Source organism: Carassius auratus, chromosome 37 (genome assembly GCF_003368295.1).
Source record: "Carassius auratus strain Wakin chromosome 37, ASM336829v1, whole genome shotgun sequence".
Taxonomy (NCBI): domain Eukaryota; kingdom Metazoa; phylum Chordata; class Actinopteri; order Cypriniformes; family Cyprinidae; genus Carassius; species Carassius auratus.
In genome coordinates this window covers 13,868,144-13,886,914 of record NC_039279.1, presented here as the reverse complement: position 1 = coordinate 13,886,914, position 18,771 = coordinate 13,868,144, and the positions used below count along the sequence as shown (strand labels likewise).

General features: G+C 37.0%; 1 protein-coding gene across 1 annotated transcript; it reads left to right on the top strand.

Moving 5' to 3' along the window:
• The first annotated feature begins 874 nt into the window (after nucleotides 1-874).
• On the top strand, nucleotides 875-18,756 carry p4ha1a (prolyl 4-hydroxylase, alpha polypeptide I a). Its single transcript, XM_026222936.1, has 15 exons — nucleotides 875-987; nucleotides 3,953-4,044; nucleotides 4,237-4,333; nucleotides 5,949-6,100; nucleotides 6,973-7,110; nucleotides 7,198-7,449; nucleotides 8,736-8,926; nucleotides 9,446-9,622; nucleotides 12,448-12,518; nucleotides 15,313-15,412; nucleotides 15,484-15,537; nucleotides 15,641-15,706; nucleotides 15,802-15,870; nucleotides 15,963-16,059; nucleotides 18,290-18,756. Exons 2-15 carry the CDS (start codon nucleotides 3,960-3,962, stop codon nucleotides 18,358-18,360), a joined length of 1,620 nt encoding a protein of 539 aa, XP_026078721.1. The 5' UTR covers nucleotides 875-987; nucleotides 3,953-3,959; the 3' UTR covers nucleotides 18,361-18,756.
• The last annotated feature ends 15 nt before the right edge of the window (nucleotides 18,757-18,771 follow it).

The window sequence follows — 18,771 nt, the reverse complement described above, 5'->3', positions numbered from 1 at the left end:
CCCGCCTCCTCCTAGACCTGCCAGTTCCTCTGCTCCACTTCCGCTGGTTCAGTCCAGCCCCTTATCTCCTGTTTCTCCTGAGCCCTGGACTCCTCCTCTGTTCCTCGTCCCTCCGGCTCCACCTTGGTCAGGCGTCAACCATCCGCCGCCTCGGGAACCCATTCCTCTGGCTTCGCCTCATCACTCCATCCCTCCGGCTCTGTCAGGCTCCTCCTTCCCTCTGGTTCCGCCTCCATCCGCAGTCACTCCGGCCCTGCAGTGGTCTTCCAGGGCCCCGCCTCCACCTTGGTCGCCTGAGCCTTCTGCTCCGCCTTGGCCCTCCGGATCCTCGGCTTCACCCTGGCTTTGCTGCTGCTCTGCTCCATCATGGGCTCCTCACCCACCAGCGCAGTCTCCATCTGTCCGCCCCCTGGTTTCATTGGCTCCTCCTCCACCATGGCTCCTCACGCTGTCGACTCCACCATGGATCTTCATCCTAGCTGGTCTCTGGAGCACCATCTGGCTCCTTCTGCTCCGGGCTCCTCCCTGGCTCCTCCCTCCATCCACTTCGCCCTGGTTCCAAGCTCCTTACTCCCTCTTTGCCTGCCCCTTGTTTTAATCAATAAGTACTAGTATCTAATTAATAAATACTAGTACCTAATAAATAAGTACTAGTATCTAATGAATAAATACTAGTAACTTTACAAAAGACACTAGTACCTAAAGAATAAACACTAGTACCTAAAAAATAAGCACTAGTAGTTAATGAATAAGTACTAGTACTTAATGGAAAAGATACTAGTATCTAAAAAATAAGTACTAGTAACCTGAAAAAGATACTAGTACAGTTTATAGATTAAATGTTACAAAGGCTTTCCATACCTGCAGCTCTCTCCCGAATTCAGCTGCGCTGTTCTTCACAGCTCTGAAGCAAACGAGCCGCAGAGGAGCTAACCAAACAACATTTCCAATTTTGCTATATCCACTCATTCCAAGGAGGAAGCAACAGTAAGTAGGCCTGTTTATTACGCTCCAGTAAACATATCTAGAGATTATCGCTTACTCTCACAAACGCGTTCTCAAGACACGCTAGAAATTTCCCAAACATATCCATAGTTTTCCGTTCCGTGTGCTACCATTGCTCGCTTTCCTTGTAAAATGCCATTTGTCAACATATTTCCATATATATATATATATAATTATTATTATTTTTTTTCTCGTGGAATTGGGGGCGTAGATCAGTTGATGGAAAACCATCTTGCGTTTTGATCATAAAATCGAATAACTGATATATAAAGTAACATTCATAGGATGTAATATGGTGATAATAAAGTCAAGTGTGCTTCTTTATTAAACCACAGTACCATGATGTTTAGTAATTAGAATCAGTTCATTTTCAAATGAGAAGAGTTGAGTCTATTTAGTCTGTTCAGAAAATAAACGGGTTTGAGATCATTTGCATCGGTGAAGAGCCACAGAAGAACACGTTTACAAATCCACGAGTTATAACAACGAAGAGCGTCCAGTATTTGGTGATGTACTGGGGGAGGGGAGGGGACGTGGCACTCAGTACTCCCTTTACTGTAAATCATTGTAATAATAACAGTTATTCATCTGTTATAATAATGTAACTCATTTTGTCATTTGGGTTAACATCAGAGCAGACTATTATGTTTGCAAAAGTACACTTACTTGTACTTAGAAAATGCACCCTTGTTGTACCATGGCACATATAAAACATGCTCTCTCTCTCTCTCTCTCTCTCTCTCTCTCTATATATATATATCACTTTATTCAAATAATTGTTGGCCCCCCCCACACACACACAGTTACCCATGAACAGTTATCAAATCCATCCGGTATATTAATCCAAACGTAAAACATTATATTTTCTTACAATATTTTACCACAGTGATGATTTTCCAGAAATAGTTAGTTATTTCTAACTTGCTATACATTTACTGTAACTGATTATGGTTTTACCAAATTTACATTTTGTTACAGTCCTTCTCTATTATAGTGACCACATCTAGTATCCTTCCTTGACTTCACCCTTCGGGCTATTGGTTTTTTAGTGTATTCACTGCAGGATTTTAGGCAAGTCCTCTCTACAAGTTAATACTAGTTTCTTGAATGTCTAGTCAAGTCACATGTTCTGATCACATTCTTGTTTTTTGTGAGTTCGGAATAAAGCACAAGATTTTTTTAAGAGGCACCTGTTTCCACAGGAGGAATCTGAAATGGTTTGTGTTCTGCTATTTAGGCGAAATTTATTTGTGCTTGGGTAAATTCCTGTAGCGTTATATTTAGCAGCTGTTTTTGCCCACAACAGATGGTCGAGTTTTCGGAAACTGGTTTTATTTTTTGTTTGCTTTTCTGAGTTTTTCTAACACCAAAGCTAAGGTGAAGTCTCAGTCAAGCGACGGTCAGAATGAAGTTTTTCCAGACATAAAAGATTGAGGAACAGCTGTCTTGTCTTGTTTCTGTTAATGGTTTTGGTTTGTACAGTTAAAAGAAGCCCATATTCTTACAGACCCACCACCTGACAGATGAAGCTTTTTTAACCGATAAAATTTGTGATTTGAATAAAGTGAGTTGCTCAACCCAAACAAACAAACATTGTATGAGTAACCTACTAAAACACAATGAATTGTTCCTAAATACACTGCTGTTGTGGTTTAAACCACTTATAAACAAAAGCACACAGAGGTCATATTAAATTGGCGCGCTAAACTGAACTGATATAGATGTTCTTAGCAATGATGCTAGGCTGGGTTGGGTTTTGTTCAAATGCCTTAGCAAACACCACTAATAATTATCCATCCAAAATGGTTTTGAAATATTCAGTTTAAGATTTCTTGTGCAGAATAATTCAACATGCTCTCAAATCACAAGAAGTGGCTTTAATCCAGGTTACATACTGAAAGTATGCACTTTCACTTCGTGAAAAAAAGTATTTTGCACTGCATGTATCTAACAGTGCAAATTAACTGCAAATGGTAATGAAATGCAATGAAGTTTTTTTTTTTTAATGGCAAGAATGACAAACAATTTTCATGTTTTCACAATCTGTCTGGCTCAGAGCAACTCGTCATGCCGCATGTTCTTGTATGCTTCACTGCTGAGTAATAACTGCTGAAATACATAGAGCAGCTGTGAAAAGTCTATTACTCTGTTACAATATTACAGGAATATTTTACCCCCAAATTAAAACCTTTCTAAACTTGTATGACCTTTTTTCTTCTGTGGAATATAAAAAAGGATATTATGAGAAACGTCTCAGTGTTGTTTCTTCAACACAACTGAAGTTGATGCTAACTGATAATATCTTATTTCTACAGAAGAGAGAAATACAGGTTTGAAATGACAGACTTTAATTTTCGGGGTGACTGTCCCTTGAGCAACTGGGGTTATAAACTTTCTTTTTTTTGTGTGAAAATGATTTGTTGAACTCGATAGATTTTCTTTGTCAGTTCCCGATTTACTCTGTTTCTGTCTGGATGTTTGTAGTGTAGTGTACATTTGACTTAACAATCTTTTCATGCAGGTGTAATGATTTTGATTCTTCATTTAGATGTAATGTGCCCATCTTTTGCATAAACTATTAACCACTTTTACTTCCAAAATGTTTTCCATAGGAATTTTTTATTTGACTTTTGTATAAAAAATGTATAAAAAATGATGAGCTTTCAGTGATGGTTCCTCTGATGTAGGTGAAATATCTTCTGCTTATGTGTAACTGACATTATGTGCCCTGCTAACATTTTCACTGGCTCCAGCACAAAATAATAATGTTCTATTATTATATATAATAATATATAATAATTCTGTTCTTTTTATTTTTATTGCAGTTTTAGTATTTATTTATTTCTAGTTACCAATTTAAGTGCTTCAACTTGCCCTCTCAGTGAGAATCGGTCTAAATCTATAATCTATGTCTAATATTTTCTCTTTGACATTGTATGTTGAAAAGGGTGAAGATGGGAGTTAGGAGTGTGTGCTGTATTTTACTCGTCTCTCTGATAAAGTCTTCCTCTGCTCACAGTGACGTCTTCACATCCATTGGTATGCAACCTTTTTATACATTTATCTTTGAAATGTTCCTGGCTGCATGCGCTTCTAAACCCCTGTGTTCATGAATGTTTACCACTGTTTATGCAAGTTACAATATTAATAGAAGATCAGAAGATGCAGCTGACAGGTGTTGTGGAGAACTCGACCGGTCATTCATGAATCCCCGATGCTCTGTGTTGGCAGGTCACATGACAGATTTGCTGTTCACAGAAAAAGACCTTGTGACGTCATTGAAAGAGTACATCAGAGCAGAGGAGAGCAAACTGGAGCAAGTGAAACAGTGAGTACTGATACAGGAACCATATAACAGGCAGAACTCATTCCTGATTGAATTGGCAATGACTGGTTTTGTTCCAGTTCAATGATAAGATTACTTTCCAATTATATATGTTGATAAAATATATCTATAGTAACTTTAGTGATAACTAAGGGTATAATAATATAATTTTATGTTATTATATTATCATTGGGATACTATTATATATATTTTTTATATTTAGCATTAGTTGGATTTTAATTATGGTGATGGTGATGACCCGCTTCAAGTCTAACGAGCCTAATGATTCAATGAACCATTCATAAAGAACCACTTACTTCACTCCTGAATGAATCAGTCATTTGAACAAATCAAATGAATGAATAAATAACTCGATGACTAAATCATTAAGACATTTACCACCACCTACTGGCAGTTTTAGTTTATTATTTAGAGTATCATTTCATTAAAGAAATAATTTAATATTTTCATAGTAATAATAATGAAAATAAATTATAGTTCATCCAACCAAAAAATGGTCCAAAAGAGTATATGTAATAAATTTGATCAAACAAAATATTTCTTGCTGAACCTACTTTTTGTCATCTCTGTTTGATGCTTTACACAAAAATGACTTTCAATGATCTTTTCAGATTAATTTCTCAAGATTTGGAGAGTCCCCACAAATATAGTAAACCAGATGTGTGTGTGTTTATGGTTTAAAGGGTTCATAAACTGCCTTTATTATTTTGTACTGTTCTCTGAAGTCCATCATAATCATAATTTAGAAGTAATAGGCTATTTTCATTAAAAATAAAGTTCATCCATTCTTTCCTGATGTTGTGATCAGAAGGAAGGCAACGCGGAGACACTGTACAGTGTCTTGTTGTCTTCAGAGCCACCTTTATAATTAGATTTCTGCTTAGATCTGTGTTTGCATCTCTCTTTATTTTCACTGCGTTGGCGAATTGGTGGGCGGGGCTAAACAGGCAGTGACCTTCTTCTGCAGAGACGGTGTTTAGCCACACTATTATGTCATAAAGTGACACATTCCACAACCTGTCGTTTTGGCAGATTGGCTTCAAAAGAAGCTGTTTTTAGACTAAAAAGAAAGTGTTGAGTTCTGAAACTTACAGGATGTTTTTATAGTACAATGACCTCTTATATGTCAAAAGGTCAAGAGAATTTGGATTTCTAACGTTGTGAGATCTTTAAGTTTTAGTTAACTTTAATAACCTGGAATGATACATATATATCGTTCAATCAAATCACGTCAGACAAAAGACTAACAATATGATGTATTAATAAAATGAATAAACAAATCTCAATCTCTATTAGATCTTATATACTTTTTTTTAAGTACATAATTTTGCTGTTTATGGTCTAATTGGGATACTAGATGTGAACATTTTAGAGAGCACAGATTTCATAACACAAACCAGTTATAAACTGTCATCAGACAATTAATGAGCCATTTTATTTATTTATTTCCCCCCTTTATTGTCTTGTAGTATGGCATTGCTTCATGTAGCATCATGATCCTGGAGCAACATTTGGTTTTACTCTGTACATGCTGTATGGGATTTAAATGACAACTAAGCCACTCTGACATTGTGTGTGTGTGTGTGTGTGTTGTCAGGTGGGCTAAGAAGCTGGATGCTGTAACAGCCACAGCCACGCAAGACCCAGAGGGGTTTTTGGGTCACCCTGTCAATGCCTTTAAACTCATGAAGAGACTAAACACGGAGTGGGGTGAAGTGGAAGACCTTGTGCTCAAGGACATGTCTGACGGTTAGTATCACTGTAATACAACTCATTAATATATTTTAATTCAGCATTTATGACTGACAGCTTATAAAATATTTATTTAAAATATCAATATTAGGTGACACAACTGGAAGACTCAGATATATTAAATGAAAATATTATAACTTGCTAACAACATCAAGCAACATGTTAAAAATATTCAAGCAAACATTTTCTGATTTCTGGGTGGAGTGATGTGGCGGTGGTTCTGATAATGGACTCTGAAGTAGTTGATGTGGTCTACTGAGGGTTAATGTGCTCTGAAGTGTTTAATATGGCCTGTTTTGTGTTTTTATTGGGCTTTATTTGACTCCCCAGCCCCCCCCCCCCAAACATTTTTTTCAAAGCTTATAAACTACTTTAACCTTTCAGACAAGGCTTTGTCTAGCCAACATTACAGTTAAAGTCATTGCTTTGTATATTTTTCTATGCTTGACAATTCAAGTTACTGTGCATTTTTGTTGTATGGAGAAGTCCAAAAGGTCCAAAAATCCAATACAAGACAAACATTGTGACAAATTAGGTCACTTTAAAAAAAAAAATATTCAAAAATGTAACACTTTTCAGGTTCAAAACTTAACAACACAGAATTTTCAATTAATCAATTCATCCATTAAAGTTTCCATAACTCCACATTAACATGTATTACAAATTGTACAAAATGAGATGCTGTCAAAATTATGACGTCACCTACAAATGTTGGTCTTTCAATTCCAAAACTTGTCATGAATAGTGACAAAGTGTGTTTGTTGTGTGAAAACCTTTGGTAGTGTTATGGAAGAATTGAAAAATGTGTGAATTTTTGTTTTATTTTATTATTATTATTCTCATGAAAAGATAACCACATTTTCTTCTAGGCTTTATCTCAAACCTGACCATTCAGCGTCAGTATTTCCCCAATGATGAAGACCAGACCGGTGCAGCCAAAGCTCTCCTCCGACTGCAGGACACCTATCAACTGGACACACAGACCATCTCCTCTGGAGACCTGCCCGGTGAGTGTGACCTTTCCCCTTTCCAAACATACTTCAGATATACCTTTTCTGCATTTGTATGACATCTCATTACATGCTTTCTTATAGGTGTTACTACAAGCTCGCTGTTTCAAAGCACCCTGACGGTAGAGGATTGTTTTGAGCTGGGAAAAATCGCTTACTCTGAAGCAGACTACTACCACACAGAATTATGGATGGCCCAGGCACTCAAGCAACTGGATGAAGGAGAAGACACCAGTGTTGATGTTGTGAGTGTGCTGGACTACCTCAGCTACTCAGTCTACCAGCAGGGGGAGCTGGAGAGAGCTCTGGAACATACCAAGAGACTGCTGAGTGTGGGTTAGTCTGAATGCTCTACAAAACTATAATATGATATTTACACTAAAGCTCAACTCCATATATTGCGATATGTCATATATTTAATTAAGTAAATATATGCTTTATTGGTTTCAAGTGTGGCATTTACACACCGGCAGTGCATACTTTTATGAAAGTGAAAAGTAACGTGACATTCAGCCAAGTATGGTGACCCATACTCAGAATTTGTGCTCTGCATTTAACCCATCTGAAGTGCACACACACAGAGCAGTGAACACACACACACACACACACACACTGTGAACATACACCTGGAGCAGTGGGCCATTTATGCTGCGGTGCCCGGGGAGCAGTTGGGGGTTCGATGCCTTGCTCAAGGGCACCTAAGTCGTGGTATTGAAGGTGGAGAGAGAACTGTACATGCATTCCCCCCACCCACAATTCCTGCCGGCCCGAGACTCGAACTCACAACCTTTTGATTGGGAGTCCGACTCTCTAACCATTAAGCCATGACTTCCCCTAAAAAGCTCAATTGGTTTACCATTTGAAAATTTAAAAAAAATTAACTGATAAATATTAGCATTGTCATTTTACAGTAAGGTACAATTATTTTTGTTACTTATCACTTTACCTTATTATTACAATATGTGAACATCCCATAGGCTGTAATGGTTTTTATACTGTACAAACTGTATATTCTATCACCCTAGACCAACCCTACACCTAACCCTAACCCTCACAGGAAACTTTGTGCATTTTTACTTTATCAAAAAAACTCATTCGGTATGATTCATAAGCGTTATGAAAAATGGGGACATGGGTGATGTCCTCATAAGTCACTCTCTCCTTGTAAAACCTGTGTCATACCCATGTCATTATACAGAGTTGTGTCCTGATATATCACAAAAACGAGCACACACACACACACACACACATACACACATATACATAACATCTTCAGTCAGGATGTAAGTTTCTGTATTATTCTATACACACTCCTAAAAATCATCAGACTATTTCTAGAATGTTTCATTCTAAATATATCTATTCAAATAATCTGGTGAACATTCCTGTATTTTTTCATATTGCAATATATCCCACAGAAAAACGAATTAATGCAATATCAGGGGGGTTTTTTATGTCATGAAGCCCTAATTTACATAGACTTTTCACAAGCCATTGAGTCCAGAATATTGTGTCATGACCTGTGAAATTGACAGAGTCCTGGCTTTTGCTTAAATATGGTCTATTTGAGACATTCAGCAGTTCTCCAATTGCAAAATAACACATTTATCTTTGCTGTACAGATCCTGAGCACCAGCGAGCTCTTGGGAACCTAAAGTATTTTGACTATCAGCTAGCCAAACAGAAGAAGGCTGAGAAGGAGCAGAGTGCCAAGGAAGAGAGCAAGAAAGAACAGGAAAAGACGGTTGGGAAAGGGGAATTCCCTGAAAAGGGGAATTACGAACAGTTATGTAGAGGACAAGGAGTCAGAATGGTGAATAATAAAATACTCTTAAATACTGCATTAACATAAATATTTACTGGCATGTCATATTAAGCACCAAATGCGGATGCATTAGATGATGTGAGTCATTTTTAATATATCAGCACAGTAATATATACTTTGCATTGATGTAACTTGACTTATTTTTAAATGAGTGATTTCTGTATCTGAGGTAATTAATTATTTAAAAAAAATACTTTGAATTATTTATGCACACCCACAGTGGTAATGTGGCCATAACTCAAAGCACTATTTTTATCTGATCAGTCCACCAAAGCTAAATGCATACCGCACTCAAAAGTCATTAAACAAACTCAAATGCTTCAATCATAGAGGATAACACACATTATTAGGGAGTCAGTGAATCAGTATTTTCATGACAGTGCCTAGCAGGTTTATCACATTGAAACTAACTAGTAATGCTGTGGAAGAACTTGAAATACCAACCATTTATTTGTCATGCACATGATATAAATTAAATAACTTATATATATAATCTCACCTTTACAGACTCCTCGCAGACAGAGCCGTTTGTTCTGCCGTTACTATGACAGTAACAGACATCCTTTTTACATGATTGGCCCGGTGAAACAAGAGGATGAATGGGACCGTCCACGTATTATCCGTTATCATGATATTATAACAGAAAAAGAAATGGAGAAGGTCAAGGAGTTGGCCAAACCGAGGGTGAGTTCAACATTATACTGACTTCAACACTCCTGAAGTTCTTCCACTTTTGTGTCCCAAACGCATCAGACGTTTAGCCAACGGTCATTGAGCGTGATGTCTGAGGCTGAGACTAGTGCCCCTTTCACACGGCACGTCGGACCCGGCAAATTGCCGGAACATTGCCGGGTCGCCTTCTGTGTGAAAGCAAACACATCCCGGGATTGATTCTGGCATTGAACCCGGGTCGGGGACTTAGTAACATTGCCGGGTTCGACCCGGGACGAGCGCTGTGTGAACAAAAGCCAGATCTAATTCCGTGTCATAGTGATGACGCGCGTTATCGCGCGACTCTTTTACCGGCTGTTTTGAAGGAAGATCAACATTCGCGAAAAAAAAATATGTGCAAACTGTAATGAAGCAGAGATCAGTTAGTTCCTCACTTTCCGCGCTGATGCAGAGATCGTTCGCTTGCTTCAGTTAAAGTATAACGTGCCAAGCGTTTTCAACTCGTACATTACACATCACGCCCTGATGTCACGTGTCGTTACGGGATCTTTACGGGTTGTGTGTGAAAGCACGCACATATCCCAGGTTATCACTGGCAGTGTGAAAGTGCAAAATCTAGTGACCCGGGAACAATTGCCGGAACACTTACCCGTGTATTTGCTGGAATCGCAGTGTGAAAGGGGCTTAGTCTATCGCACAAACAAGAGTCCTGTTTTTCCAAATATCTGCACAATTGCAAATAAAATAAACAAGTTACTGAGTAACTTTCGTACACAAAATTCTATTTTGCTCTGTCAAAAAGAAAATAGAGCAAACAGCAGAGCTGCTGCGTGCCTGAGCATCTCACTGATTAAGTTACTTGCTGCCACCTACTGGCGGTTGTGCTTTCATATTTAAAAAAGTAGCTTATTATTTAATTTTTGCAATTATTCAATATTTCTACATTAAAATGTTATGTTTAAATTGAACATAATGCTGAATCTATCTATGGATTTTGTTGATAGTGATTTCATTTAATTGTTAATAGCCAACATGTCTTTTTATTCAGATTGAATTTATTGATTATGTTTAAGAATCTGACATAAGAGGACACATATACATGTATGACATACTTTTTTATAAAGTCTTTTTGTGCTCGGTGTAATTTCAGGGTTTTGATCACTCAATTGAGAGAACACGTCATGTTTAATGTATTATAATGACTATTTAAAGGGTTGGTTCACCCAAATATTAAAATTATGTCATTAATGACTCACCCTCCTGTCGTTCCAAACCTGTGAGACCTCCGTTCATCTTCAGAACACAGTTTAATATATTTTAGATTTAGTCCCTCCATTGAAACTGTGTGAACGGTATACTGTCCATGTCCAGAAAGGTAATGAAAACATCATCAAAGTAGTCCATGTGACATCAGAGGGTCAGTTAGAATTTTTTGAAGCATCGAAAATAAAAGAAATAACAAAAATTACGACTTTATTCAGCATTGTCTTCTCTTCCGGGTCTGTTGTGAGTGCATTCACTATGCTACGGACGTGTTTTCTGGTGCGCCCAATAACAAAGATAACACGTCAGCAGCATCACTGCAGTGTTGCATCTGCATAAAATAACTGTAATAATAAATATCTCTAATAATAATTTTGACAGATAAATTTAAAATGATGTCTGCTCACATGAGATGATGACCCCTCGTTAGCAGACACATTCAGTAACAATCACAATTGTTTAGAGTAAGCAAACACTGGTAAGCAAAAGCCTTTGTTTTTGAGTAATGCTTCATCCATGTTAGTAGAGACAGTTTTGAGGTATAAACCACGATTTACTTAATGTACCTTGAAATTCGTTTGGTCTGTAAGGTAAATGTGCACCTGTGTAAACATTTTCAGATTTAAGCTGAGGTAGTCCAGCAGATAATTTTAGTGTTAAAATAAGCAGATAAAACCTCCTGTATTTGGTGAATTTCTCTTATAACTCTCCCCAAAGCATCACATCCTCTGACCTATCATTATTAAGGCCCCATTTAAAATTATTAGTCCAGATTGTATTCAAAGGTTCATATACAGTAGAGTTAGAAGGCTGGTGCTCAAGGGAAACAGACAGAGCGTGTTGGTCTGTAGTCGGTTATTGAGACTACAGCTGCTGTGTAACTTGTGTACTTTTGGCCGGTTGGCTCAACAGCTGCACCGAGCCACCATCTCCAACCCCGTTACTGGTGTTCTAGAGACTGCCCAGTATCGCATCAGTAAAAGGTAAGGCTCCTGTTGGCCTGCAGCATTGCCAACCCACCATTTCCCTCTGCTGCATGCTGGAAAAGCAACAAGAGCCCAGACAAAGGGGATTTATATCACATGCATATTATGAAAAAAGTCAAACATTTTGGAATAATCCTTTTTTGATGTTTTTGAAAGACATCTCTCTCTCTCTCTCTCTCTCTGTCTGTCTGTCTATATATATATATATATATATATATATGTGTGTGTGTGTGTGTGTGTGTGTGTGTGTGTGTGTGTGAATTTATTTTTTAATACATTTATAATTTGACATAATTCTACTGTATAGCGCAGTACATACCAGCCCATATATACCCGTTCATACCATGCATAATAAATAGATGGGAATGTTGCTTTTCTACTGCTTCTTTACACACAGGAGGTACATAATCAGTGAATGCCATGGTTCTATAGATTTAACTGCAACAGTTCCTCCCAGGCAGAAGCAATGTGCCATGTTACATTTACTCCACCCATGTAGTCCAAGATGTGTATCAACAGCATATAGTGACAGCACCTTTCACCTCTCTCTTTCTATTTCTTCTCTTTTTCTCTGTGCTGGTTCTATAGCTCATGCGTGCCACCGTGCATGACCCTCAAACTGGCAAACTCACCACCGCCCAGTACAGAGTCTCTAAGAGGTAAGGGGTCATCTGTCTGCTCCCCCTCACCTTCTTTACCCAGAATCCTCTTTTTTGACCTCAGTCTATGAGACAGATATTCAGATATCGGTTTGTTATTCTTCAGACAAAAAAAATAAAATGCATACTGGTTTGAAACAACATAAGAGTAAGTAAATGAGTTACTGAGACAATTATATTTTGCTTAGAAACTATTAAATCACACTTCAGGGGTCAGGAGATGTCTTTACATAAATTCATACATACAGGTGCTGGGTTATATAATTAGAATATCATCATCAAAAAAAAAAAATCTTGACTAATTCCATTCAAAAAGTTAAATTTGGGTCACACTTTATTTTAAGGTTCAATTCTCATTATTTATTAACCATTAACTATGACTTTTGCCTCAATTAACTCCTAATTTGCTGCTTATTATTAGTTTATAAGGTAGTTGTTAAGTTTAGGGTATTGAGTAGGATTATGGATGTCATGCTTTATATGTACTTTATAAGCACTAATAAACAGTGAATATGTTAATAAAAGGCATGCTAATAAGCGACTACTTATTAGTGAGAATTGGACCCTATACTTAAGTATAAAGTACTAAAGGCATCAACATAAACAAACGTAACTGCGCATGCGCGCTTTTGTGGACCTAACTTAACTTCCGGTAGACTTCCAAATAGAATCAATAACAACAGCCAAGTCCCTCTAGAGGGATAACAAACAAAATATGTTTGCTGCGTAAATCAGGTGGACTTAATGAAAATGCAAATTAATTATTTCCGAGCAGGAGATGCATAAAGCGCGAGAAATAGAGGTTTCCCCAGTAACAGCTGTGAACAAAGCAGAGCTACGCTCACAAACGCTGCGTTATCAGGCATATAACATGCAAGTCTTCCTTCAGAAATAGTGATATAAAAACACCTTTACCCCGTTTTGATATTTAAACATATAAATATAAGGAATTATTATTATTAAAAGTGCAGTACGTAACGTTACTCATGTTTATTCAATGAAGCCTTTTTGAAAATCGATCAGTTTTAAAATCGTGCCGAGTCTCCAAAAATAAATAAATGTATGGGAAACACATCCCACAGCACAACCACCTGAGCCCAGCTTCAGTCTACTCATCACCTTAACTTTAACTGTGTTTGTAGAAGGCACCGCAGCCAGACCGATATACACGACACAGACCGGAAGTTAACTTAGGGCCAGGCGTGTGCGCCCGATGAAACCGTCAATTACCGAAACGTGTATATTATATTAATTCATTACACACAGACTGATATATTTCAAATGTTTATTTCTTTGGGATTTTCAAATGGGATTTTCCTTAGTTGTCAGTTATAATAATCAAAATTAAAAATAAACATTTGAATATATCAGTTTGTGTGTAATGAATGAATATAATATACAAGTTTCAGAGATACCAAATGATGGATGTTTCAACATGACCACTCCCTCTGCTTGGTCATCAAAAATGTCTGAAATTAATTTAGTGACACTCTTATGGAAATATGATCATATTTTGTAATTATCATTTAAATCATAAATCAGCATCTCAGGAAAATGTTATGTGGTTTCAAATCAAAATATGACTTTCTGTTACGAAGCAAGACGTTGATTTCATACATGTCCTTACATGAGGACACCAGGACTAAAAGCATGTTTATTATGCATTTTGGGAGACATAACAAATGAATAGGCAAAGAAATTATATTTCAATATTCTATGAAATATATTAATATATTAATGCATTTAGCAGACGCTTTTAGCCAATGCATTCAGGTTATACATTTTTGCCTATCATGTGTTCCCGGGGGAATCAAACCCCCAACCTTGCGCATGATAGCGCAGTGCTCTACCAATTAAATCTTGTCAATTATTACTCCCATTATTACACTTCTTTTTTCATTACATGTTGCTCCAAAAACACATTAATATGCAAATTAGATTTAGTTTATAGATACATTGTATATAATGTGAAAACCCGTATGTGGTCATTTTACACACATTTTGCAGAAAGAAAAATGGTATATTGAATCATTCTGTTATAAGTTAGCGCAGAATCATCTTTTAAAAAACTAAAAATGTATTGGTGATTTTAAAAATCTATTGTTTTTACCTATGCATGTTCATTCATGTCTTTTTATTTTTTTTAAGAAATTGAGTCCCAATGTCCTCTACCGAGGACATAGCATAATTTATGAATAAAATGTGCTTTAAACAATGTAAAGACATACAGACAAGAGTTGTTGCACAAAATCATGCTATTCTGTCCTTAACATAATTATAATTTTGCCTATGTTTTGTGTTATTATAATCACTTAACAAACACCTCTGTTGCTTTGTGAGGATCTCATGAGGATGCTTTCACATGCTGTTGTAAAATTTTAGAAAACTCAACATTTGCTTAACCTCTGAAATGATACTGTGGACTGCATGGGTGCCTCTCATAGAAAATTCAACTAAGGTCATTCTGCCTTTGTAAACTCACATATTGTTTCACAAGATTTATGAATATACAGTGCCTCATAAACCTAATTTAAAGGATGGGTGATTTTGAAATGCTTGGCGGTGGTGAGTTTTACACGGGGCACTTTCTATCTAAATCTAAGTCATTATTATCTGAATTCTGCTTACTAACAGAACTCAAAGTTCAATCACATACTAAACATTCCTTTACTTTATTGCTGAACACTAATTCTGCAGCTGGATTTGTTCCGTTTTGAAAGATGATCAAATGATATACTGATTCAAATAGTTCTCAGTAGGAATATGAAGTTTATGTTATTGTCTCTTCTCTCAGTGCATGGTTGGTGGCCCATGAGCATCCGGTTGTGGATCGCATAAACCAGCGCATAGAAGACATCACAGGCCTCGATGTCAAAACAGCAGAAGAACTACAGGTAAGGTGCATGAGGCATTTAATGAATTAGTCAAAAAATAGTTTGGTTTACAATTTATACTTTCTTCGTAGGTGGCAAATTACGGTGTTGGTGGACAATATGAGCCCCATTTTGATTTTGGACGGGTAAATACAAAGCTTTTTAATCGATACCCTGTTAAACTGAGTATGCAGTTTGGTGACACATGCAAGTTATTCATCATGGATCATTTAAACGTTTCTCCACCAGAAAGATGAACCAGATGCCTTTAAAGCGCTGGGCACTGGGAATCGAATAGCAACCTGGCTCTTCTATGTAAGTAGGATTTGATCTGTCCTATCAGGATTGGCTCTTCAACTGTCATCATCACTTGGTGTAAAATGTCCTGTTAAACACTGGCTCTGTTACAGATGAGTGATGTAGCTGCAGGGGGTGCCACAGTCTTTCCAGAAGTCGGAGCTGCGGTAAAGCCAATGAAGGTGCTGTTTGTTTTTACGTTTGATGGAATAAGGTTTTATCAAAATGTTATATCGTTCTATGAGTCACTTCATTCTTTGGTGTCTGTGTTCAGGGTACAGCAGTATTCTGGTATAATCTGTTTTCCAGTGGAGAGGGAGATTACAGCACGAGACACGCAGCTTGTCCAGTACTGCTGGGTAACAAGTGGGGTGAGTGTATTAACAGGAGATTTTCTTCATGCTCTGAATGTATCATACTTATTTTAATAATTTAGGTATTTTTATATAAAAAAATGTCCTCCTAATGTGTAGATACAGATTTTAACAGTAATAAAATGACACCAGTTTTTCTATAATAGGCATTTACTTAACATTTCCTTGCACGTAACCACATTTTAGATGGCATAATCTTTTTTTGCCACTATATTGTGTTAGATTTGTCATCTAAAATCATAAACTATGCATTAAATAAATTGTTTTCTAATAATTCATGCACTTGAGCAAATAGTCAGATTCAACTATCAACCCTTTTACTTTTATATCCTCATGAGTATTTAATGCGATTAACAAACAAGCACATTTTAGTTGATAAGTCTTGAAAACCTGTTACGTGTCAACCCTGTTACCATCATAGTTATCGCTCATTAAAATAATTATTTCATAAATAAAATAAAAAACGTACTGAATTTATTGTCATTTCTTAAATAACATTACATCTTAAATCATCAGCAGTTACCATCATTACATTTCTTTTTTCTAATAATTATTACACTTAAAGGGGGGGTGAAATGCTCGTTTTCACTCAATATCCTGTTAATCTTGAGTACCTATAGAGTAGTACTGCATCCTTCATAACTCCAAAAAGTCTTTATTTTTATTATATTCATAAGAGAAAGATAGTCTGTACCGATTTTTCCCGGAAAAACACGAGCGCCTAGAGGCGTGACGTGTGGGCGGAGCTAAAGAATCACGAGCACCAGTAGGCTTTTGAGTTGAGAGCATGTGGAAGCTGTGACAGATCCAGAGGCTGAAATTTAACAAGAGCAGCATCAGCAAAGGCGGTATGCTATGTGGTATGTACTGAAACTGTATATATTTGCTTAGCGGTTTTGGAAAATGACTAAGTTCCACTTTATGTCGTCTTTTTTTTTTTTTTTTTTTTTAAGCTGTACATGTGGAAAGTGCAGTTTGATGACAACATCGCATGTTGTTTACTTGATGTGCTCATGCACTGATAGCTAAGTTAACAACACAAAGATATTTGAAGCAGTTTTACTCACCGCATGTGGTTCCAACACACAATCGTGAGCCTTTTCCGTTGGGACTGCATTATCCTTAAGAAATAAACGATGTGCAATCCGAAATGCAGGGAACAATCAAAAACACTTGCACAACTCCGCTCTGTAAAAATAAACTCCATCCACTGGTCCCTTAATGCTGTTTCTCTTTTGGTAATCTGTGCAGGGTTGTCTTGCCCTGGCAACCAAAAACACACTTCTTTTGTGACTTTTCGCGACGCTCTCGCTCTGATCAGGCTGTGCTCAGCCTCTCTCAGTGCTCTGCTATACTGGATACTATACTGCAATACCACTTAGGACCCATATAAGGAAATTCCGCTCCATCTAACGTCACACAGAGCCATATTAGAAAAAAACTTTCCGAAACTTGTGACAAACCGGAAGAGGTTTTTTTGGAACAAAAATACTCCTTCAAACGTACAACTTGATTTTTGAAACTTTGTCCATGTTTAGCATGGGAATCCAACTCTTTAACAGTGTAAAAAACTCAGTATGCATGAAATAGCATTTCACCCCCCCTTTAAAAAAATGTCAGATTAAATTATAAACCATTTACTTTCTTCATGTGTATTTCCTGCTGTATTGGCTATTAATCCATCATTTAAAAATCTTGTAATTGTGTTATATGTCAACCCTGTTATCATCATAACAAAATAATGTTTTATCCCATTAAAAAAAATACAAATCTTAATGACTTCGTTCTCTTTTCAGGACGTGAAAACAAACAAGTCTTCATCTTAAGCTTTATCTTAAAATGTCAACTATGTTACCATTAGCATCTTTCCTCTCTTAATTTATGAACTTAAGCAAATATTTAGGCAAAATAAAACTCACCTCTTTTTTCATGAGCATTTCCTGCTTGCATAATCTATCATGTAAAAGTCATGTTGTGTCAACCCTGTTACCATCATAATTATTCCTTGTTAAAAATGTTTTATCATCATTTAAAAGGTATAATAGTTACTAATGTCAGATTGAAATATCAACACTCTTAAGCTTCCTAAACATTATAAACTGTCAACCCTGTTACCCGTCATTTATATAGCTTGAGATGGCTCAATGAGTTTTTTACAGAAATGTTATAGAATAATCTTGTCTAATGTCTTTTTCGTTTGTTCTTTCTCTCGTTGGCTGTCCGTTAGTGTCAAATAAATGGATCCATGAAAGAGGTCAGGAATTCAGGAGACCATGCGGCCTGAAAGAGACAGATTGATCAAACACCTCCACCGTCTTCCTCACGCACTCCTCCCACTGGACTCTGAAATCATGTCCACTATGTCCGCAGCGCCAACATGTGACCTGTCACATTTATTTTTAACTGAAGAGTATGTGTGTGTGAGCCAGCCTACAGTACATTACCTCTGTTAGTGCCTTTAGTGGTTGCACACCAGGGCTTCAAAGGATGGAGCTATTCCTGACAACACTCCTTTACAAACAGGCCTTTAGCTATTAGCTATTGTATAATGGCATCATATCAGCAAATCTCAAACACTTATTCTGACTGACAGCCAGACTGAAGTGATAAATGCCAGAAAGAACACAAAACTTGTTCGCAGCATTCACAGAATGATAGGGGACAGTCTAATAAAAAAGATTTTTCCAAAATGAATCTTTTTGCTTCACT

What these genes read in the sequence shown, in the direction of transcription:
- p4ha1a (XM_026222936.1), top strand. Translation starts at nt 3,960, where the DNA reads ATGGGAGTTAGGAGTGTGTGCTGTATTTTACTCGTCTCTCTGATAAAG. An exon ending in CAGTACAGAGTCTCTAAGAG is followed by an intron (nt 12,519 to 15,312) that starts GTAAGGGGTCAT and finishes CTCTTCTCTCAG; the next exon opens with TGCATGGTTGGTGGCCCATG. An exon ending in CCCATTTTGATTTTGGACGG is followed by an intron (nt 15,538 to 15,640) that starts GTAAATACAAAG and finishes TTTCTCCACCAG; the next exon opens with AAAGATGAACCAGATGCCTT.